The sequence below is a fragment of the Peromyscus californicus genome, unplaced genomic scaffold (genome assembly GCF_007827085.1).
Source record: "Peromyscus californicus insignis strain IS unplaced genomic scaffold, ASM782708v3 Scaffold_11__1_contigs__length_118956290, whole genome shotgun sequence".
NCBI classification, from domain to species: Eukaryota; Metazoa; Chordata; class Mammalia; order Rodentia; family Cricetidae; genus Peromyscus; species Peromyscus californicus.
The window spans coordinates 93,899,326-93,924,066 of NW_026294402.1; the positions used below are offsets into that span (position 1 = coordinate 93,899,326).

General features: G+C 38.6%; 1 protein-coding gene across 4 annotated transcripts in view; it reads right to left on the reverse strand.

The window, feature by feature from the left end:
- Armc8 (armadillo repeat containing 8) overlaps nt 1–24,741 on the reverse strand; it is a 97,682-nt gene that overhangs the window by 36,253 nt on the left and 36,688 nt on the right. For all 4 annotated transcript variants that reach the window (XM_052717950.1, XM_052717941.1, XM_052717933.1 and 1 more), the window contains 9 exons: nt 24,458–24,600; nt 24,101–24,198; nt 20,582–20,674; nt 16,797–16,877; nt 14,191–14,266; nt 14,004–14,094; nt 12,259–12,319; nt 9,905–10,105; nt 7,060–7,155 (listed from right to left, as the gene is read on the reverse strand). In XM_052717950.1, coding sequence (XP_052573910.1) covers nt 7,060–7,155; nt 9,905–10,105; nt 12,259–12,319; nt 14,004–14,094; nt 14,191–14,266; nt 16,797–16,877; nt 20,582–20,674; nt 24,101–24,198; nt 24,458–24,600 — 940 coding nt within the window. The remainder of the gene's footprint in view (nt 1–7,059; nt 7,156–9,904; nt 10,106–12,258; nt 12,320–14,003; nt 14,095–14,190; nt 14,267–16,796; nt 16,878–20,581; nt 20,675–24,100; nt 24,199–24,457; nt 24,601–24,741) is intronic.

Genomic DNA, 24,741 nt, shown 5'->3' on the forward strand with positions numbered 1-24,741 from the left:
TTGTTTTTAAAGCTATGTAGTGTCAGCACAGAGTGATAGGTTCTTTGTACAAAGGCCAGACAGTAAGTAAATCCTTTAGCCAGAGGGGCTCTGCTTCTGTTTCAGCTATTCAACTTGCCCTGGGAGTTCCAGACAAGTGAGCATGGCTGTGTTGGGACAGAGCCATAAGGGCACAGGTCTGAACTGAATTTACTATTCCCATGTCAAAAAGTGGTTTTGCTGAGAGCCTTCCCTCAACCACTTGAAAACACAAGTCATTCTTATAGGCAAGAACTGCACAGGTAACAAGTCATGTGTCCTGCTGATTCCTGGGCTGGCATTTTAACTATGGAAACGAGCATAACAAGAACTCTGATTTTTCACACTCAGTTTTATCAAGCTTTGTTATTCCAAAGTTTCTCTAAATGCTTCCTGTCCAGACAAAATACTCCTGAAGAATCTACCTAGGTTGCCCATTTGCTTTACAAATGTAAAGACCATATTCTATCCCCTTTTTTGGTTTATAAACCACCTGTCTTTTAACTAAATTATAAAGAGCTTATCAACTACACACCATGAACTGCATGAAAACACTTAACTCCATGTCTCCTTTTAATGAGGTTCTGAGGTAAACATCTTTGGCTGTCTTCTAGAAGTGCCTCCACTGTGTATAGAGCAGTACCACACACAGCTTTGCTGCATTCAGTGTGCTGAAGATCAAGGGTCTCACTACTGTGGGCATGTTGCAAAACCTGGTTCTCTCTTTAAAAATACTTACCATGAATGAATGTTACAGGGCTCATTTAGAATTCTTTGGAAGGTCAGCTTTAAGAAGGTAATTACAATTTAGTCACCAATTAAGTTAAGGAATTATAAACTCTGAACTTGTACTTATAGCAAAGCCAAATTCTAAAGGACGTTATGTCTGTGGTGCCATGGAAAACCCTGAGAAAGTTCAATTAAGACACAGGTAAGGCTTAGAAGTAATTCCTTACATCTGTCCAAGGAAAAAGACAAATATAGAATCCAATGCTGTGCTTTTGAAATAACCATGAAATAAACTATCCCACTTTGTAAAACTTTGAAAACATAAATTCATGGTCATTTATACTCTTAACCAAAGGACCAAATAACAATAAAATCAAACTATAACAAAGGATAAAACTTTTCAAGGTGAATGTTTAACAAAATTTGAAGAAAGCATAAATTATGAAAATTGACTTCAAATACACAATATAAAAATCTTATAGCATTAAAAACAGAGAAATAAATGTATATTTTTCTCTTTAGGGAATTTGTCTCCTAGGAATGGTGATTACTTAGAGCAACAGTGTTAGTGCCAATCATGGCTGGAGAGACTTAGATAATCATAGATAACATTTTACAAATCAAGATCTTTAAATGTATCTTAAGTTCAAAGTATAAAATAAATCTGTTGCAAGAGATTCATTACACAAAGAGTATGTTTCTGAAATATAAGAATTCTTTTTCTAAAATGAGCCTACTGACATTTTGGGCAATTTACACCATAAAATCACTTTCTTCATTATAAATCCTTATTTACATCTCGAATGTTGCTCATCTTTTCTTCAAACACATGAAAGACATATACGGTATTTATTTAAATTCTCCCATGAAGTAATTTAAAGTAATCAAACAATGATGCCATTTATTGAGTGCTTATTATTGGCCGACATCACACTAAATATAAATACATTATGTTGAATTTTTCTTGACAGGAAAAGGGACAGGAAGGAGATTCTTGTTTTTCTTTATTTTTTTTTCTTATTTTCTCTGCCTTTATACCTCTCAGATTTTTTTTTTTAAGTTCAATTTAAAAATAAAAAGCAAGCTAGTCCAATGGTATCATCTATAATCCCAGCCACTCAGAGGGCTCACTTGAGACCAGGAGTATGAGCTAGCCTGGGCAACATAGCCTGACACTGTCACTTTAAAAAAAAAAAGAATTCAAGCCTTGATTGTTTTGCTTTAGGCCATGTAAAGCTACTGTAGATCTCCTCCCCAGGAGACAAACTGAATTTTCAGTTCTTGAAATACAAAATCAAAAGCATTTAGAAAGGATTAAAAGTGACATCCCCAAAGCAGTTAGATTTCAATTTCATTCTATAATAGTTTCAAATAACCCCTCGTGCCCCTATCAGCTGCTGCCTGACCATTTCTCATTCTACTGGGTTTGAAGCTAACAGCCAGTTCTTCATCCCTCTCTATGCTGCCTCTACTAGGCAACCCATACAGCTGAGACAGCAGTTCAATTAGTCAATGTATAACTGACCTTGAAACCCTTGATTAGCTGGAAGATACTTCATGTAGGTGTAATATCACTTTAACAAACAGGTTGAATCCCCAGTCAGGTTAATTTCTACAAACTACATCATACGTTTATCCCTAGAAAATTTGTTCCAGATTCACAGTTGTACATTCTATGATTTTTTTTATAATCACACACAGAAAAAGAAGGAAATCTTTTCTACATCTTGCAGTGCTGAAGATGGAGCACAGGGCCTTGGCATGCTAGTTCTGAACTACAGCCCCAGCACTACTCCTATATTTCTGATTAGGATACAATAGTCAAGATTACCTGGACATAAAACATGTTCTCTTTGACTCATAACCCAGGTTACTAGACATTTAGAAATTAGGATTACCTGCTCTTGAAAACCGAGAATCATTTCTATTTCCTCTATGCTGTATCTAACGAAAGCCCTTGCCCATAAGGAGCAGACATTTACTTCTCCCATTTTAAAGTTCTTCTCTTCTCATACATATGGGATTGCTGGTGAAGTGGGGAAAGCTCCTAATCAAGTTTAAGAACTGTTACAGAATAATGTAATTCTACAACACAGCTCATTCATCCATCACTTTGATTACTTTGTTCACTGGTCATTCATTCTTCAAATGTTTATTGTCAGCTACAGAGCTGTAGAGTCTAGAAATACAGTAATGAACAACAAATTTAAAAAGTACCTGCTCTCACAGAGCTTACATTCTAGTTCATCAAAAATTCTCTCCAGCTAAAAGTTAAGTACTCAGACACGAAAGAAAAGCATTTCGAAAGGTTCTCCTAGTCAGAACCCTAGAAGGTACAATAATGACAATCAGTATCTCATTAACATTTCTAATATATTTACTTTTACCCAAAGCAAAAACAACATCCTTTGTTTATTAATTTCCTTGTGGTTTAATTTATTCTGTGCCATTACCATTTTTCATCAATGTATACTTCCTAAATTTCTGAAGCACTCCATTAGTTCCTTGAAGAGATTAAAAGAGAGGTAACAGTTGTTTAGTTTCTAAAGTCCCTGATGGTCAAGAGGTATGAAATGAAAAGATGGTCTTCATGTCTTCAATAGAAGAGAAGTTGTTTCAAGTCTATAGGACTGCTCGCTACTCCTGGCTCTCCATGCCTTAACAGTCCACTGACAACACCCGTATCTGAAAGCTTATTGCTCTACGTCTTGTTGTCCTGTCCCATGATCTGAACTTCCACTTCCTAACCAGTACTACTATGTCGGATCATTAGAAATTGGATGTGCCCCTGACAGAGACCACAGTTAATGCTTACTTGGTTTTACTGTCAATTTAGTGATAGCTAAAACATTCTGGATTCTTCTACTGAGCTCTTATTTCCTGTCCATGTCCTTATTCTTTCTAACATAATCCACTTAAGAATCAGGGTCAGTTGTTACAGTTAAGCCAAATTCTTCTAAGTGTAATGTAGCAAGGTATAACTCCCATTAATAAACTCATGGAGCCCACCTTGTCTTGGGCTTCTCTCTCTTCTTGACACAACCAATGGGAATGCTTTTCATTCTTACAATCAGAACCTTTTTTCTTTTACCCTTTTGACCAGACATTACAAGCAGTTAAGAAATAAGTATGTATGTCAGAGTAATTTTAAGACAAATGCTAGGAATAAAAACACCAACTTTGCTGTGCATAGGAGAAAGGAAGATCCAGTCATACTAAGTGACACATCACGCTGTGCATTATTTCTGCATTTTTGTTTCTATTCTCACTCAACATCGCATTTATTTATTTATTTATTTATTTATTTATTTATTTATTTATTTATTTATTTATTTGCTTTTCGGGGTTGTGGGGAAGGTTGATATAGGATCTCATATAGCCCAGAGTGGCCTCAAGATTGCTATGTAGTCGAGAATGACCTTGAAATCTTGATTCTCCAGCTTCCAACCTCCCAAGTGCTGGGATTATAGATGTGCAATCCCACACCCAACTCCTGCTCAACAGATATTTACTGAGTTCTTCTTAAGTCACAGGACAGCTGAGTTTGTTGTTGCTTCTAATGGAAATCCAGTGACAAGATTCCAAAGAAGGGATGGCAAATCTCTGACATGGAGATCATGTTTAGTTTTTGTCTGACTCAGAGAAAAGGTATCAGGAAACGGTAACACAACAGACCTTAAGCCATCTTTAAAAGCACTGAGAGAGAGAGAGAGAGACATAATTCTAGGAAGACAGATGGTTGCTATCTTCCTTTAATGGCTGTGTATACTTCTCACTCTCTCTGTTTTTTGCTCTAGTTTTCTTGTATTTATTCTTCCTCCTTTCCTTAACTGGCCATAATAGGACATTGTGACACATATTACTTACTGGATTATGTTCCTGTTTATAATATGAAAACCAGACCAACTGCACATTTCATCTTTGCAGCTGAAACATGAGATAGATAGATAGATAGATAGATAGATAGATAGATAGATAGATAGATAGATAAGATAGATGGATGCTGAAACATGAGATAGATGGATGGATGGATGGATGGATGGATGGATGGATGGATGGATGGATGGATAAATAAATAAGCTTGTTTTAGTGGGCCTGGGAGGATAGGTCTACAGTCCTTGAAATTTCTTATCAGGATTATCTACACATATCAGTACACTGAAATTCTATATTGACACGAATAAATGCTACATTAAAAAATAATAGTGTACATTAAGAATCTACACAAAAAAGAATACCATCAAATTACATAAGGCATAAGTATAAAAGATAAAGAAATACTTCATGGAAAAAGTAAATTCAATCTATCGAAATAATCATTTCAATAAAAAGAAAAGAATAGTAATAAAAGCATTCCAAGTAAGAGTTATCACTTTTTATACACCAAAAATAAAGATTTTTCCCACTTCTAAGACCAGCCTTTAATCAGTTTGTCATAATTTTTTTTAATAATTCTCACTTTATAATTTCTTCAGTGAGTTCTATGAACTGTAAACTATTCACCAATTTCCCAGGATTAAATAACTTCCTAAAAATTCTATGTAATCCCATCACAGAAGAATAGCACAGTAACTTTTCTTTACCACACACATAAAAACTATAGTTAACAATTATAACTTATTCTTTATTTGTTATCTTTCTACAGAAATGATCAACAGCCTTACCAGGAAATTGTACACATTGGGAATACAAGTTTTAGTAGACTACTGATTAGACTGTTATGTTTCAAGCACTTCTAGAACATGGTACCACGTATTAAGTCATTAATTCCAAAACAATCATTTATTGACAAAAACAAAAGTACAAAGAAGTACAAATGAACATCCTATCCCCATTATGTTCCATCTATCTAACTCCTTTTTATTCTGTGACATGGTCTTCTGGAGCTGTGAGGATGGATAAAATATTCCTCCTGTTTCCTAATAATCCAATAATAAATCAGCATGTATTTAAGTTACATAGTCCATGTCATCATTAATTTTATCTATACGAGTTACCATCAAAACATCTTCTCTTGTGATACACCACATGTCTAAAGTGAACAAAATATTTCAGTGTCAACATCCATAAACCATGGCTAGACACATAATATTGCATCTCTAATGTTTGCTTTGAAGTAACAGTTCACAAGTGAAAGTCACAGGTGATAAAAATGGCATTTATAAGTCATATACTAAAACACTTTAAGAGGCCAAAAGCCTCTCGCTAGTTAAACTAGACTGAGAACACTGGAGAAATCAGCTTGTTAGTTGTGCTTTTTATACTGGATGTGCTCCTCACACATTTAACCTTATTGCTGCTACTTCAGTTTCTTCAAGGATGGTTCTTGTTCAATTATTTCATCCAGCATACTTAAGTTTGGTTCCATTATTGCTCTAACAAGACTAAAATACTTCTATAAAAACTCATGGTAAGTTTCAATACTTTTAATTTCTCTCACAAATCTCCTTAAAATACCAATACAGATGGAGAGAGTCAGTAAATCATCATGTTCAATAAATAGTGTCTAGATGCTCTTCTACTGTGACCACTCGTGACAGGACATGTGGTTTTGTTGGTTGATGTCTGTAATCCCCTTGTGTGGAATCTATCAGACTGTATGTTTTTGAGTGGTAAATTCTAGCCTTTTAGTTTGTGTAGGGAGCCAGGTTAGAATTTAACACTACACTGTAAATCTTACCTAGAACTACTTCCATAAAGAACACAAGTTCAGTGTTAGACTAACATGGGGACGAGGTACCAGTGACACATTTTAGAAGAGCTGGAAAATTCAGATGACCACTCACTAAACATAAAATCATCATTCCACAAAGATTTTATTCACATTAAACTTGCACAGTAGCAAAAATAAAATAAAATTAAAATTAAAAAATCAAAACATAAAACTAAGCCACATTATTAAAGAACAATATACAATAGATATTTGAACTTCTCAATGGCATTAGAAGGTATATCCATAAATAACATTTACAATTCTAGTGTTAGATCTTTCAAGGTGTCTAAAGCTTCACAGTGCTAGAAATGATTTTTATCAGAACACATGCAAAAGTGTGCAACATAATGATCCATATTAATGACAAAAAACAGCAGGCCAGTTATTTATCATTCCAGCATGGCCATGCCACTCTACGTTCTAAAAACAAACAACACCCCAAATCCAGGTCCCATTCATTCTTCAATTATGCCTTTTGTCACTCTGCTTTATTATATTCAAACAGTCACTGTTAGTGCTCTTCACCACGACTTTCAGGTTGACGTCACTCCCTGCCTGCTGGCTGTCAGGACTGGGGGACGCCCCTCTCCCAGACTCACCTTCTTCCGGATGTCTTCATCATTTGCTCCAAGAGAGGCGTAGAGCTTGAATGCAGCCTGGCGGAGTTCATGGGCATGTTTTAAGTCATGATCAAGCTACAGGAAGTGGGAAGAGGATAAATTCCAAATTAGTTGTAAGTTTCATCTTAATAAAATATAACATTATAGTAAAATAATAAAAATAAAACAAAAATAACTGAGTTTCAGGAAAAGTAGCAACTATCAACATTGGTACTGTCACTACATGAACTTTCTAGTTACTTTTGGGCTATGTTCATAGTTGAGATCTTGTTGTGACTATGTCAGCATGACTTAAAATGCAGTCTACTTCTGTCTAAAAGTGACAACCTTAACTTTGGCATTGATACATGAAAGGAACTGTGCATGCTGTTAGAGTCCAGTCCTCCCAGATGGCAGTGTCAGCGGCACTGACATCTGCTTCCACTAGCTCCTTAAAAGAGAGGCACAAAGCGAAGGCATGCCTAGACTTGCAGTCTCCAACTGCAAGTTGAACAAAATGAATGCTATTATACCTATGTTTTTCTAATTTACGCATTTAAAAAACTTTTAGAAATAGGGAACCCTCTGTGAAAATCCTCAATGAAGAATATACTAGGGTCACCATCACAAGCTACTAGATTTATGTCCAGGGTTTTTAAAGACAATTATTAAAATTAATTATTGGCATAAAATAATTACTGCTATGTCTAAATATACATAAATGGCACTGTTAGCAATTCTTCCACAAACCTGTTTTCTGGATCCTTACGTATGAACTGTAACTATACAAGGTTTATCAATAACATTCTTAAACTAAAAGTCACATAATGATCTAAATGAATACCTCCTAAAGGCATTATCTTGGGAAAGTGAACTCTTACTTAGTTTGCAGGTATTGTTGAGAACACTATAAAACCCTCTTCTGAAACCTTCTAAAGCACTAACCGAATCAGCTACAGCCCAGACAGTGGGTCAGCTTTGTTACTAAGCCTTCTAAGTTAGCTGCCACTGGTTATGGATTTAGGATAACCAAGTGCTCCATCAACACCAGGTAAGCAGTATCTACTTGAGGTAGCTATAAAGACACTCGTCAGAGTAGCTCAAAAAGCGCCAACACGGACAGCTTGTGGAAGGGCTCTACAATGTGAGCACTCACTTAGCTTTCAGTCCAGGAGCATCGGACCCTTCAAGTCTTAACCACATTACAGCCATAACTTGGACCATACAACACAAATACGGACTGATACCATCCACTTATTAACATGAGAATTTCCCTCCATAGGTCTAATATCTATACTTTCGTAGTTAAGACATTTTTGGATAATCCAACACCAAAATTAAAGATTACTAATCAAATTTTTACTCATGTTTATCATTTGGAGATCATTTAAAAATTATTCCAGTTTTATAATGAAAGAAATGAAATGGAAAAACAATTCTGAAGAGCAGGAATAATCTTCCACACACGAGTTAAGTACGTTACGTGTGCTTACACAGATGCTTCCAGGACAGTTTCCTGGGGCATGTTCATTTTTCTCCTTGCCTTGCTGGGGAGGAAAGCTCAGGCTGTTCTGGAGACCAGGATCAGGATTTGCTCACGTATTTCTTATTGATGAGATATTTTATCAGTGTGAGCAAATGTCCCAGGGAAACAGATAAGCACTGCGCCCATCACTTCCACTAGGAAAAGAACACTACCAAGGACAAGTGGACACATAACTAGTTATCTTGTTGCCTGTTTTGAGTAGGATCTTTTATTATGTAGCACAATTTAGCATCAAATTCACGGTCGACTCCCCCCTCCCAGCCTCCTGAAGGTCGTTAGACATGTGTCATCATATCTGGCTTCTGACAATAGAACTTTAAACAGAGCACAGTGCATGTAACTAATGCTAAGTACCCCTGACAGTTATTTCAGGCCTTCCTAAGACAGAGAAAAGGCATACCCATAATTTATTTTCAACATTAAATGACAAATAGGCCACTGCCTGCTAGATGGCTTCAGATGTCAGAGCATGAGAAAGGTGAAGAGAGCACTCATTCTTGGGACCACCGCCACATTCATAAACTGGTCCTGACCACAAGCAAGAGTCATTATCCTATCTGCCATGACCTCCTTAAATAAAGTTATGTTAATAGATTCTCTTAGAAATGGATAGAACAAACAAGTAAAAGGAATACCAAACTCCAAGGAACGTTACTTTCAGAAAAAATAAACATGGCTTGGTCCTTAGTTGGTCCCAAACTGAGGTTAAGCGGTATTATAGCATTTAACCTCAGGCCAAAAGCACAGTGTGAAACCAAAATGGGAAAACAGGAAAAGGGAGAAGACTGGTGGATAGTAAACTGAGATCAACCAGGTGAAAGTAAGACAAATACCACCCTTGACCTTAAAAAGAAGGAAGGAAGGAAGGAAGGAAGGAAGGAAGGAAGGAAGGAAGGAAGGAAGGAAGGAAGGGAAGAGAGGGAAGGGAGGGGAGACTGGGAAGGAAGGAAGGAAGAAAGAATGAAAGAAAAAGAAAGAGAAAGGAAAGGAGCACCAGAGATGATTCTGTGACCCTGAATTGAATTAGATTCTGATATAATGTCAACACTCAATGTAGGGACCCCACTAATTTGGAGATTTAGTTAACGAGCCAAGAATATAATTTTTTTCTTGCTTTTGTGTTTAGTGAAAAATGTCCTGATAATAAATATTAAACAAACTTGATCTTAAAAATCTCGAAAACTACTATGTTAATAAAGATAAAAGACCCCTTTTAAATAAAGTGGGCTCTCAGATGGAATTATCCACTGTTTCACAGCTGTGTGCACTAAGAACACTTTAAAATCCAGAAGAACATACCCTTTTAATGTCAGTGATGGCACTCACTGAGCTGGGATACTTGAAATAGTCAGCAAGCATGGCAATGAGGTGATCGGTTATGCTAGCGATTCTCTGTAGCTCAACGTCTGGCTCAATCAGATAGGCGAGGGTCTCAGCTCCTTCAACTCTCTCCTCTAGCAATCTCTCCTTACTGCACATTCGAACCAGACAAGGCAAAGTCTGAAAGCAGGGACATCAATGATTTGCTTTTTCATAAAGGCAAAAGCTTGATGAAGAGCATTTGATAACTAAATCAATCCAGTGGTATTGGTTGGAAGTCATGTTTATATGATATATTTCTTCGACTGGTTTTTAGAAGAAAAAAGTTTAAATGCAAAAACAAGCAAAATTCAGAAGATTGTTTCTTCTAGCATGCTCAACTCTTAATTATGCTAAAGTTCTAACTGGCTTTGAAACGTTATTGGAGAACTTTATAAAGCACATTTGCGAACTCCTGACAGATCAAACCACATCAACAGTCTGTACTATCTACATGCTCACCCTAAAAGAGAATTTGCAGTTTAATCACCAATGATAGCCTTTCCTTAGTAACATGGCTGGGATCACTTTTATTTAGTCATTCATTCATTCATTCATTCATTCATTCATTCATTCATTCATTCATTTTTAGTAATTAATTCTATCTACAGTTACAAAAGCAAAATATAGCTTAAAAAATTCTTACCTCTCTCAGATTCCACCAGTTCTAAAATGTTAATGAGTTGTATCAATCACTGTTGTTAATTTTCCTAATACCACGCTAGAATGAGTGTGGTGTCCACTCGTTCAATTTTACTTCTGAGATGCTTCAAAGACCTTGACACTGGTCTTGGTAATGTCTCTATATTAGGCTCTCAAAACTACCCTGTGTGTCTATTATTTGTAAGGCTGATGTAAAGGTAGACACTGAAGGGTTAATACTTATTGGAAGTTGTCTCGAGACCACAGTCAACTATGCTCTACTGCTTTCTAGATTCTTCTTTGTTTTTTTCCCCCCAAACTTGGCAAACCAATGAATTGTATTGAGGTTACTTACAGGGGCACAAACGCCTTAAAGACAGCTGCATCATCCTGTTCTATTTTTACCACAAAAGTCGGCAAGCACGTTGTTGATTACTACTGATTTCTTATTAGGCTAGTTCAGGCTTTACAACTCAACTATAGGCTTCTGAGGGAAAGTCTTATTCTTTTCCTAACATTCCTAATTACTAATATTTATCAATACTATAAGTCATGGCTTATCAAATTCAATGCTCCCAACTGAAGCATCAGAAGATAGTACAATGAGAAAGAATGCAAGGGTTAAAGAAATAAATGAGCCAGTCATTTCTATGAAAGTCCCTAGTAGTCTGCAAAGAGTTGTTTACTCTGGGGGTCCTTAAATCTTTCACCAAATACTAATGCAAGCTAGTCACTAATTTATCGACTTAGGTATTATTTCTTGGTGTTCTGTTTCATTTAGACAGAGTCTTACTATGTAGTTCAAACTGGCCTCAAGCTTGGAATTCACCTGACTCAGTCTCATGAGTAAACTTAATATTCTTTCTCCTTCCCCCACCCCCAACAGGGTTTCCCTGTGTAGTACTTGCTGCCCTAAAACTCTGTAAAGTAGGCTGGCCTCGAACTCACAGAGATCCGCCTGTCTCTGCCTCCTGAGTGCTGGGATTAAAGGTGTGCACCACCACTGTCTGGCTTAAACTTAATGTTCTTAAAGATCTTTTAACCTTGGATTCATTTTTTTCAACAATGGTAATGCATTTGTTTTGTACTTAAAAGCAAGTAAGACATTGGAATGTGTTTAATACATGGCTAGCCTCACAATATTTCTGTGAGATAGCTAAGTGGGAATTATTGTCTCCATTTTCATATCCTGGAATTGAAGAGAGTGAGGCATCCCAAGCTAGAAGCTCTCAGGACTGTTAGCAATGGTCTCTCATCCAGGCTTGTCTAAGATCAGGGTGCGCTGACACGGAACACAGATAATAGCTGCTTTCTGTCATTTACTTACTCTCTTATGCCTTTTGATTTCTGGATGTGAGGGTGAGGTATGTCTTTATCTTTGTAAATTGTAAACAGTACTACTTCATTGGGATTTTACATATTAGTACAATTTTATACTCCCTTATCATAAAAGAAAGGCTCTAATAAAAAATTATTTTATTGTGGTATTCATATACATCTAAACCCAACCTTACACTACATGGCATATCACAGAAAAGCATCATGTATGTCCTCATTTTATGCAGTGCACTCATACCATAATGCAAGTGTGTAAAAAGAAACAAGAATAGCAACATTCATACTCAGTGCTTTTAGACAATTAATTGGCTTACCTTTAATACAATACAGCTGTCATCTGTCCGAATCGCTCCAGCTCTGCACATATAAGTTAAACTGGAATAAAATGACACAAATTGTACTTGAGGTTTAAAGTGTTAAAAATATACTATTTGCCTTTAAGAGTTTATAAAACAAACAAAAACAAACCCATATACTATCATTTAAGTGACAAGATTCTGACATTCCTTATCTGAAATTCAGTTAGCTGTAAAATAAACCAACATATATATAAACAGTAGGCTAGCTATAAAACAAAAGCAAAAACAAACAAAACTTTAAGATAAATGCCCCAGTAAGTGAAATGAGTGGATGCATTTTTGAAGCTTGGTGTGGTGCACAAAGTGGGCTCTTTTGTTTTTCTCTACACTTTTTTCTTTTTTCCTCCTGTACTGTTAATGCTTAACATTTTCCCTAACAAAAAGGAAAGCGATGTTAAAATGCAATGATAAACGGTTAAGGGTCCTATGCAGCAATAGTCCAAGCCTACTAGCAGTAGAAATATCACAGAGGACAGTGCAGCTCTCCATCAGAAATGAGCATTTGGAGGGCTCAAGAGTAGCTCTGTGGGTTGTTCAGCGATACAAGTCTACTTACAAGTATTGAGACAATTTACTCAATAATTATATCTAGCTTTGAATGAAAATAAATGTAATAAAAGAAAAATTTAAAAACCCAACAAGATGGACCCGTGATATGGCACAGCGAGTGGAGACACTTGCCGGCAAGCCTGCCACCCTGAGTTCATCCTGGGGAGCCACATGGCCACACGAAGAGAGGCAACTCTTACAGGTTGTCCTCTAACCTCCACATGTGCCCTCCACACGTGCTCAGTGCACACACAAGAAAGAAAGAAATATGATTAAAAAAAAAAAGACTTCATGTCTCCTAAACAGGTGCTGAATAGTCAGTTCTTCAGAAACTCGGTGAACTTTTCTGAGTTTGAGTCCCTCAGTAAGCTGGGACAAAGTATAAAACACACCAAATCAGCAGAACTATTTTATTTGAATTCTAAAGGGCTAAAATTTTTGTAGTATTGTCCCACTGTCAGGTTTATTATGTTTTTCATTTTTTAAAAACTATTTCTAGCCGGGCGATGGTGGTGTACACCTTTATTCCCAGCACTAGGGAGGCAGAGCCAGGAGGATCTCTGTGAGTTTGAGGCCAGTCTGGACTACAGAGTGAGTTCCAGGAAAGGCGCAAAGCTACACAGAGAAACTCTGTCTCAAAAAACCAAAAAAAACCAAAACAAAACAAAACTATTTCTATAAGGTCATTAAGTTAACAAAAGGCAAATACTCAGTTTGAACTTGAGACCAAAACCAAACAAAGAACCCTACAATACAAAATTCTAAGTTTTCTATTAAACACTGGGCACAGAACTGTGCACAACACGTAATGTACTGGTAATTCACCAACACTCTGTTTCTTTATCTGTCTTCCTAGCTGAGTGTTTAGAATGTATTGGCCATACCTGATCTAATTCTGATATTTCACCCTAAAGACAAGGTGAACACATGGAGGATTTAATAATTTTCTATGAACAGTTTTAGAGGACAGCCTTGTTCCTCATACCAGGTATTAAAAAAACATGTCCAGTTTAGGAAAATGTAAGACAGCCCAGTTAAAGTTCAAGCTTCCAAATTCCAACAAGACGGCAAAGGAAAGCAAGCAGATTATGCTACCGTGCTCATACTCTACAGTGTTAGCAGCTTTCCTCCCATGCTGTTTTGACTCTTACCATTTTGCTGACGTGAGCTGCATCTCAATAGGTTTATCCCTCTGTAACATCTTCACGAATATCTGTGGTAACAACTCCCCATCAACCAAAACTGGAAAGAAAACAAAAGACAAAGAGTAAGAAAGTCCTTTAAATTTGTGAAGTTCAAAATTAAATCACATAGGTGCCACTGAAAGTTCCAGCCTACCATTTACCAGGGTCATCGATACCTGGGGGTTTTCAAAAGCTAAAACTGAGAAGCATTTCAATGCTTGCATTCGAACCTGTAAAAACAAGAGACAAAAAGTATATTTATTTTAAGTTTTGAAATATGATTTAATGTTTCAGAATCTAAACTCCTCTTTTGAATAATTATTTAATTCTACTTAAATTATGATTAGGCTGAGGCATAGCTCAGACAGAGCACTCAAGGGCTTGAGTTCATTCATTAGGACTGTGGGAAAAAACTAAACTAAAAGAAGGAACCATAGAAATAACAATAACACCTGCATATCCAAAGACTACAGCAGGAGCCAAATGATTTTAATAGAAAAGGAAAAAGAGAGAAAGTAGCAGTTCAAACTAACAGAAAACTACCTAACCAAATCTAAAAACATTATAGAAAATGTAAGTTTTATAAGGCAGAAAGAGAGAGCTTAACAGTAAGTACAGGTACCTTTCAGGTGGGACATGTTTTTTGTGTACAGGACTGAAGTAAAGCGTTCTGAGGTGTGTTTCGTTTTGTTTTGTTTTAGCATTCTTTTTTTTTTTGGTTTTTCGAGACAGGGTTTCTCTGTGTAGCTTTGCGCCTTTCCTAGTACTCGCTTTGGAGACCAAGCTGGCCTCGAACTCACAGAGATCCGCCTGCCTCTGCCTCCCGAGTGCTGGGATTAAAGGCGTGCGCCACCACCGCCCGGCCTGTTTTAGCATTCTTATAAATGTGTGTGAGATGGAACTGGGGCTTAAAACAAGAAGCAATGTTAGAATGAAAGTTAGAGAAGGGTTAAGCTATAGTCTAGGTTCACATCTGTGGGGATGCTGACCAGAGTATCCGCCAGATGATCTCGTACACCCTCACCACTGAGCCTGACTCTATACACAACCACCATAGGAAGTCGGCAGGCTCCCACAGGACAAGAAACAAGATGCCCCCCCCCTCTTCACCTGGGAATGCTCTACAGTGCTGGCATGTGCCCTTAGGTGGAGTCTACAAAATGCTAATGACAGCATATTATTCAGAGACTTCCTTCCTCACAAACTCTAAGTTTTAAAATTTGTTATGGTCCATAAGTCTAGAGTAGGAAAGATAGGAAATTAAAAAATGGGGAATTAATGAAGGATGGCCTTGATCTCACAGAGATCCACCTGCCTCTGCCTCCTGAGTGCTGGGATTAAAGGTGTGCGCCACCACCACCCAGCTTCTACAACTGTTTTTTTAAAATGGTATTTTTATTTATTCTTTGAAATTCTCATACATGCATCTAACATATTTGATATTATCTACCCCCATTACATCTTCTTGGCAACTGACTGAAGGGAAACTCACTTTTCTTTATGGATGTGGCCACTGGTGGACTTTGCCCCAGGGCATGGCCCCACCCCCATCTGCACAAGGCCAGAACTGATTGGACTCAGGGAGCTATTGATGATGATAATGATAATAGTAATAATAATAGAGGACATGAGGTTGGGAGGGAGCCAGGGTAAAGAGTCCTATGGGCAGTTGGAGGGAGGTATAACTGTTTCTTGATGTGCAAGTCCTGACAGTCTCTGCATGGCACAAGGCAGAGGAAATGGCTTCAGTGCATAGCTCCTTGCCCTGCTTTTGGCTAGTTTTCAGCTGGCGTCATATGCATTCCTACCTTGTAAGCTTTCATCATGACCAATAACCACATGGTGGATGTCTGAGGTGGAGCCTTACCAGAAAGGAAATGAAGGACAACAGGGCAGGCCAGCGTCACCACTAAGCAGACAGAGGGCAAAAGTTGGTGCTTCTCTGTTCTGGCTTAGCTAGTTTTAGCAAGACACAGGACAATGTTCCACTGTTTCTACAGCCTGACAGCTAGGCAACCATGAATGGCTTGATGTTTAATAGTGGATTATAATGTTGCTTATCACTATATAAAAGACAGCAAGGAGCCGGTGGTAGTGGCGTATGCCTTTAATCCCAGCATGAGGGAGGCAGAGGCAGGCGGATCTTTGTGAGTCCAGGCCTGCCTGGGCTACAGAGTGAGTTCCAGGAAAGGCGCCAAAGCTACACAGAGAAACTGTCTCAAAAAAACCAAAAAAAAAAAAAAAAAAAGACAGTAAGGAAAATTATTAAGCCTGAAAACTTTTGACAACTTAACTCAAAACACAAAACAGAGTACATCTGAATGTTGATTCGTATGTAGGTATATACTGCAGGTTTGAGTCTGTGTAGCTGGAGAAAGACTCTAAATATAAAACCCAAAGTCTCCCCATCCAGTCAGCCACTGTTCCTGCACACTTGAAGGCGTCAGCTCAAGCATCAGGTTCAGCACTGCAAATTGACCAGAGAGACCTGAAATACTATTTCACAAATGAAAATCCACAACTCATGGCATAAAATGTCCTGAAAAAAAAATGGAGAAGGAAGGACATGTTTTTCCCACAGAAGAACATACTGTAGTAACATATGTCCTGTACCACTTTACTGATAGAACATATAACATCCTGTATGGATGGCTAGAAATCTACTCCTGATCACAGTTACAGAAGAAGCAATAAAATATGTAAGCATATTTCTATTAATTAAAATGAAGATAAAATCTGACATAACGTTTTTCATCTTACTTTGTAAGAGGGTGAGGTTAGTAGGTGAGCAATGTTCTGTACTGCCCCATGGTTAAACAAAATTGTTTGATGATCTGGTCCCTGCAAGAAAAGAGAATACAGCAACACATTAACAAAAATCACGACTCTAATTAAACCACACTTACTTAAAATAAACTACATTCTACAGCATAGATTTCAGTTGTCCTGTACTTGGACAAACTCAAACCCCAGAGCAAGGCAGACAGACCTTAGTATATAACGTGTTGCCATAACTTCCTCATGACATGTCTACATCTCCCTACTTACCTCCCAAGAATAAAGGGAAAAGACTATAGCACAGTGGTTCTCAAGCTACGACCCTTTAATGCAGTTTCTCAAGTTGTGGTGATTCCCAAGCAAAAAATTAATTTGCTGCTACTTCATAACTATAATATTGCTACTGTTACAAATCATAATGTAAATATGTGATATGTGACCCTTCCCAAAAGGGGCTGGGGTCATGACTCCCAAGTTGAGAACCACAGATCTAGGAGGATGAGGGAGGACAGGAGATGTGTACTTATATAGAACCTTAGGTGACAATGATAAATTCCCAGACTATAAGGGCACAATGTACTTATTATCAGCTATCCATCCAGAATGGCACAAAACATCCTTTATAATTGCTTGATAACATTCTCAAGGCACAGGTTTTAAGCACACTTCCCTTCCTCCCAGCTCATTTACACACCTGCAGATAAAATTATGGGCACTACTCGCCAAGTGCTCACTGTGTGATGGGCATTGCTCTAAATGTTTTCACTGAACCGTCTCATTTGAAATAGCTTGTTCATTGTAAACATGATGGTGGAGATTATTATGGGGGAGCCAAGAAAAAAACAGGTCTCTTATAAATCTGTCTCATTTTAAATCTCATGAAACTAAAAAGCTTCTGTATAGCAAAGGAAACCAAACTATGTGAAGAGGCAGCCACATAATGGGAGAGGATCTTTAACAGCTTAGTCATCTGACAGAGGATTAGTGTCTAGAACATACAAAGAACTCAAAAAACTCAACACTAAGAAAATGCTGTCTAAACACTGGCAGACCTTTTCTGAATGGCTACATAGGAAGAGGACTGCCTCAAACACTTGCACCTCTCTGTTCCTCCTCTACAGCCAGCCTTTCTGGGATGTGAGGAGATCTAATTATAACGTATTGGTTTCTATTCTTTAAGATATTTCATACCTATAGAAAGCAGAGCATGTGGCCCACAACTATATTCCAGTAGTCTAGAGGTTGAGCAGAAGGATCACTACTCAAAACCAGCCTAAGCTACAAAACAAGACTGTCTTGAAACACAACAGTTGTCAGGTGTGGTACTGCTTCCTGCACCTTTAGTTCCAGCACTCAGAGGCAGAAGCAGAGGCTGGTAGATCTTTGAGTTTGAGGCCAGCCTGGTCTTCATAGTGTTCTAAGACAGCCAAGGCTACACAGTTAAGACCCCACCTCAAAACAAACAAACAAACAACAAAACCCAGAACAGAATAAAAAAAAAACTGTATATAAACAAATGCATGTGTATGCTTTATCCCATTTTAACTCAACCAGTAGAATACTAAATACATCTAACCCTTTACATTTTCTTCTCAATGCATCTTAGATATATCAGTACATATACATTTTCTTATTTGTCCTATCCCACTTCTAGTAGATGAATGCTCTATAATTATTAGATTTTTAGTCTCTTGATTTCTCTCTAAGGTCCACACCATCTCTCAATAGTCGTACTAACAAAAGCTTCATTTACAAATGCCAGGGAACAGATCCAGCACACTGTAATCCTCTGTACAGAATTACTTCCTGCTGGTTGAGATGCCTTATTTTTTATCTCAGGAGATGGCAACAAATAGTTGTTACCAAACAAGGTCTTCCTTCTCACTAAGCTTCTGCCCAGGGTTGTGGAAAGCCAACTGCAGAAGAGGGCTCACCTTGGATTTTTGTCAAGTGTCTCTTTCATCTCTGCAAGAATCTAGTGGGTAGGGAGTGAGGCGACACCCACCAGGCACTGATTACATAAGCCCTTTCAGTCTTAAACACCAAAGAAATCTCAGAAATCTGAGCTATTGCTTACAAAGCAGCAACAATTCAGAAATTAGAACTCTAGCAACTATCATCACTAGTCCTTTTTTGTACCTTCATAACTCAGAAACATTCCAGGATGTAATTATAATTAGTTTATCACACAGTGCGTTAGTATTCTTTTTCTGTCTTGTTCCTCAAAGCATGTGAAGTGACTTAATGCTGATACTAATCTATTGGTAAAGTCCTATTCCACTTAATTTTTGCTAAGTGGGCCGTATGAATGAGTCTTAAAATTCTATTTTAGATTTTATTTATTTGGGCCTATATGCAAAAAAGGAACATGGAAACAAAAGGTTTTCGTGATTAAGGACAATATAAAAACCATATAGACAGTTGTTTTCAAAGATGCATCAGGCAACTGTGTATTTATAAAGATGTTGAATTTTGAGTCATTACTGTTGTCATGGGCTCATAAAGTTCCCTGAGGTTTAGTTAGAACTCAGAATACTTAAATGTGTTCATTTAATGAGAATACTAAACTATCAGGCAAAAAAAAAAAAAAAAAAAAAAAAAAAAAAAAAAAAAAAAAAGATTAATAAAAGTGCTTTTTCTCTGATAGGATTGTATGTCAGTAGTGGTTGGAGGGTGGCTGGCATAAATCTCCCCAGTAAAGGAGTAGTGATGTAATGGCTCCTTCCTCTGGGATGGCAGCTGAGATAGTACTGAGCAATTTCAGGTGCTAAGAAACTTCTGGTGCCTAACCCCAAAAACTACTTACAGGCATAGGGCTAAAACATCATTCTATTGTTATAAATACTTACATCTTATGGGTCTGAACCCACTGTTAGCAAATGAATTTCAATGAAGTTTCATTTTCTAGGAGTTGGCCTACACACTGTCAAAACAAGAGAAATCTCAAGGATTTTTGACCAAAAAAAAAAAAATCTTATATTTTAGACTGTGATAATCAGTTAGGGATTGGATGGGGTTTAAAATAATTAGATTACAAAGTAGATGTCATTCCTGAAGTCAGGTTAACTAATTTTATTTGGGAAGATATGCTAAACAGCACAGAGAGTAATCCTCAAGATGTGAGGTATATTTAGTTACTCCTTCCTTTCTGAGGCCAGAAGCTCCTCACCTGGCATCTGTGTTACACATGATAGGAAGGTGGGTAATGCTATCCTCAGCCACTGGGTGCATCACCAGAACATAGAAACAAACTGGTTAGAAGTAAGAAAATACTTAGAAATTATCTAAGATGACAAATAATCACCTACCTAAGAGACTATTCAATATACGAAGTAAAATGAACAGCACTCTTCAGTGTAGGTTGGAGCCTTTTAAAAGCATGGAAATTGGATTTTTCAGACACTGAGTACATGGAGGACTCTGAAGGTAGTCTGAAGTGCTGCTAGCTCTGCACTCTTCCCACACTGCCCTCAGACCTTTCACCCTGCATAAGAACACGCTGCCTCACCGCCAGGCAACTTGGTTATGATAAACAGAAGCTTTCAAGCACTTCCTTTAAGTGAAAAGGAAGCTCTCAAGAAGGAAACATTCAGTGTGCTGAAGCCAGCAAAACCTACATAATGCTGAGACGTCCAACAGCACACTCAGCCCCAAGCATCCCAATCACAGCCAGAAAGCAAACCAAGTGTGTGTCAGCCTCCAACCATCGTTCTTTGTCCCGAGAAGACACACAAGTTTACAGTGAGAACACTGACTCTGGTTCTTACTTTGCAGCAGTGGGAGAAGATCTGGCAGATATACTCCTGGGTGTAGCGAGACCTGCTCAGCAGTGCCATGAGGTGTGGTATCACTGTGGCATCCTGGATGGAAGGGAAGGAGCAGACAGCAACAAGGAACTTAGGCGTTAAGCATATGTGACAAAGTCTTTCTCCAAGAAAGTACATAGCAAAGCTTCCTATCTTAATGGTATCAAATCAAGTCTATTTAAGGAACAGCAAAATAAAAGCATCATGGCCATCAGAACTGTTCAAGCATAGGATAAGGAAAGATATTTTCATATTCATCATTGAAAATAAAATACAAGAGAAGGAACTTAATTTCTCTCACATAAGTAACCAATGTTCTCACTATAAAACAGCATCATTGCTAAGAGTAGGAAGAAATCAGTTCTGAAACCAAAATGTGATGGGGTGACTTATTAACACAGACAATGTTAAATGGCTTATACAGAAGTGCTGTACAAAATAAATCTGACATTTTGGGTCTTGGGTTGTTATGGTAAGCACCAGTAACAATTATGATGGTGAGTTAGCTATTTTCACACTTTGAATGATTAGTAACTTCTCACATAAAGCCCACTAGTGGGCTGGAGAGATGGCTCTGTGGGTGAAGTGTCTGCTGGCAAGCTGCCATGCAAAGGATCAGAGTTCAGATCCCCAGGGCCCACAGAAAAGCCAGGTGGGCATGGCAGCCCAACAGTAATCCCAGCCTCAGGAAGCAGACAGGGTAGTAACATGAATTTTAAAAGGTTTTACTAAATTAAAAACCTGGAGCCAAGCCGGGTGGTGGTGGCGGCGCACGTCTTTAATCCCAGCACTCGGGAGGCAGAGGCAGGCGGATCTCTGTGAGTTCGAGGCCAGCCTGGGCTACCAAGTGAGTCCCAGGAAAGGCGCAAAGCTACACAGAGAAACCCTGTCTCGAAAAAAAAAAAAAAAAAAAAAAAAAAAAAAAAAAACAAACCTGGAGCCAGATATTGGGATAAATTCTGAAAGATCAGAGAGACAAAGGAACAAGCCACAGTCAATCTTAGCTCGCCAACTCCTCAGCTGATCTTGTTTGCTCAAACTGAGAGCCTCTGAGTCCTCACGTGAAGGGATCTCAGCTGAACTGCTTAAAAGCCTCTAGTTCCTGGTCCTCACGCCTTATATACCTTACTGCTTTCTGCCATCACTTCCTGGGATTAAAGGTATGTGTCCCTACCAAGCAAAGACATGAGATCTCAAGTGCTGAGATTACGGGTGTGTGCCACCATGCCTGGCTCTGTTCCCAGTGTGGCCTTGAACTCAGAGATCCAGAAGAATCTCAGTCTCCCAGTGATAGGTGCTGTGGGATGTTCTGTATGTCAAATGTGTTGCTGATTAGTCAATAATTAAAACACTGATTGGCCATTGGCTAGGCAGGAAGTGTAGGCGGGACAAGGAGGAGAATAAAGCTGGGAAGTGGAAGGCTGAGTCAGAGAGACACTGCCAGCCGCCACGATGAGAAACAGCATGTGAAGATGCCGGTAAGCCACGAGCCATGTGGCAAGGTATAGATTTATAAAAATGGATTAATTTAAGATGAAAGAACAGTTAGCAAGAAGCCTGCCATGGCCATACAGTTTGAAACCAATACAAGTCTCTGTGTTTACTTGGTCGGGTCTGACGGCTGTGGGACTGGCAGGTGAGAGAGATTTGCCCTGACTGTGGGCCAGGCAGGAAAACTCTAGCAACAGATAGGGTTAAAGGCGTGAGCGCCACTACTGTCTGACCTCTATGTCTAATCTAGTGGCTGGCTCTGTCCTCTGATCCCCAGATAAGTTTTATTTATAAAATATTACCACACAGGGTGATCTCCAAAACAGGACAGCTAGCTGGGCTAGCTTAATCTATGGGCTCTGGATTCAATATATATGGTGGAGAGCAACTGAGGAAGACACTCAATGTCAATTTCTCACTTCACATATGCAAGGATACCAATACATACACACACACAGACACACACACACACACACACACACACACACACACACACACACACCTTGCAAGCACACATACATGCACACCACATACAAACATATATACACATAAAAATAGTCTAAAGCTCGTTAGCTTACTTACTGCTGACATTTACATGGTGTCAAAGGAAAAGAGAATCCTGCTCGAAGGCTTTCCAAGCTCTTCTTTTATTTGTAATGCAAAAGGGATCACAAACTGAAAGGGTGTTTTTGCATTGAACCAGACAGAAAAAGGAAACTTGGCTCAAGCTTCTTCGTAAAAGTGGACCACATTTCAGAGCCATGCTCATGTACAAATGTGCACACAAATTTCCAGAGGATGTTCCCAGAGACTGATCGCAATTCTGTAAGCCTGGGGAAGGACTGAAGAGTCTGCAACCTAACTCATTTCCCAAAGAAATGTGCTGCTCTACAGACAAAACCAGGAGGTGAGGAAGAAAAAATGCCTAAGATCTATGAGGGCGAAGTAGGGAAACAGAAGACTACAATTCCCTAAAAGTAGAATCTTGCAGGTTAGTATGATCCACTGTGTTGTCACAAGTAGTTAAAAACAAAGTAAAAAACTTAAAACCTCCAACTAGCCAGCAAAGCCCAGTGGCTGAGAATGAGCGGAGGAAGAGGGCTAGCCAGGAGGCGGCAGGCTCCAAGACCCCTCCACTTCTAATCCACTTCTTTCTCTGTCCTTCCCTCCACTGCTCTCTGATTCACCAATCCTGTCCAACAACCCCAACCCATTTCCTCATGTGTGTCCCTCTCTGTCAACTGAATTTCAGTACCTGTAGTTCACAGATGATAAAGAGTATGTACATAACTGCCTCCGTTACCTGTCCAATAAATAGGATTCCAAAGTGGAAACCCCAGCTTTCCTCACTGGACTGTCTATTTAGTGCCTAAGCAGTTCTGACAGCCAACCTCTACACTATCAAGCCAGCTAAGTAAACTGAATAGCCCTGCTGCTGCCTACACCCCACCCCACCGTGGCCCTGACATCTAACACTATTGAATTCTCTGTGATAGAAAATTTCCAAGGCATAAAAGCTAAATGTTTCATAATTTAGAGAAACATCCTCCCTTAATTTATATATAATCAACACAGAAATGAACCATTAAAAGCAGCATGAAAGAGTTCTCAAAATGTGTAACTGTCATTTGCTTATTTACAAAGCCAAGAATATTTAACACTACAAATAAGCAGAAAGTCAAATACGTGTTAAGACTTCCACATCTAACAATTATGGTGATTTAGGAGAAACTAGGCAAATCAGAAATAGAAATCAAACTATGAGCCCGGTGGCGGTGGCACATGCGGCGCACGCCTTTAATCCCAGCACTCGGGAGGCAAAGACAGGTGGATCTCTGAGAGTTCGAGGCCAGTCTGGTCTACAGAGTGAGATCCAGGACAGGCACCAAAACTACACAGAGAAACCCTGTCTCAAAAAAAAAAAAAAAAAAAAAAGAAAGAAAGAAAGAAAAAGAAGTCAAACTGTGACCCCCAATACCCCAAACTCACTGTGTACAGTAGCTCTTCTGGAGTGACAGGACTGGTGAAGACTGTCCGGAGGCATCGGAGGCAAGCTTCAATGAACTTCAGGTCAGGGGATAGTAGTCCTATTAAGAGAAACTACATTAAGACATTTTTGTTTGTTTGTTTTGCTTTGTTTTTTAGACAGAGTTTCTCTGTGTAGCCCTGATTGTCCTAGAACTCACTCTGTAGACCAGACTGGCCTTGAACTTTGATCCACCTGCCTCTGTCTCCTGAGTGCTGGGATCAAAGGTGTGCACTACCACTGCCCAGCATGAGACACACCTTTCAACCAGCATTTAAAATAGTGTAAACAGAGCACAGAGAAACCGGTTCCCTACATACCTTGTAGCAAGGCAGGGATAATATGGCAGTCTAGTAGAGACTTGACATTGTTTTCTGTGCCCATTGCAAGGCTCCCTAACACCACTGCACATTCAGTTTTCAGCTCTGTGCTGGAGGTTTCTTGTTGAAGCAAATACAACAATCTAAAAAACAAAGGGGACTTGGTAAACAGACTGTAAAACAAAAAGCAATTAATGTAACAAAGCAGTGTGATAAAAATAGTGTGGGAAATATATCTCACATAATAAAAATATGGTTGAAACAAACAATCAAAAGGCAGAGTG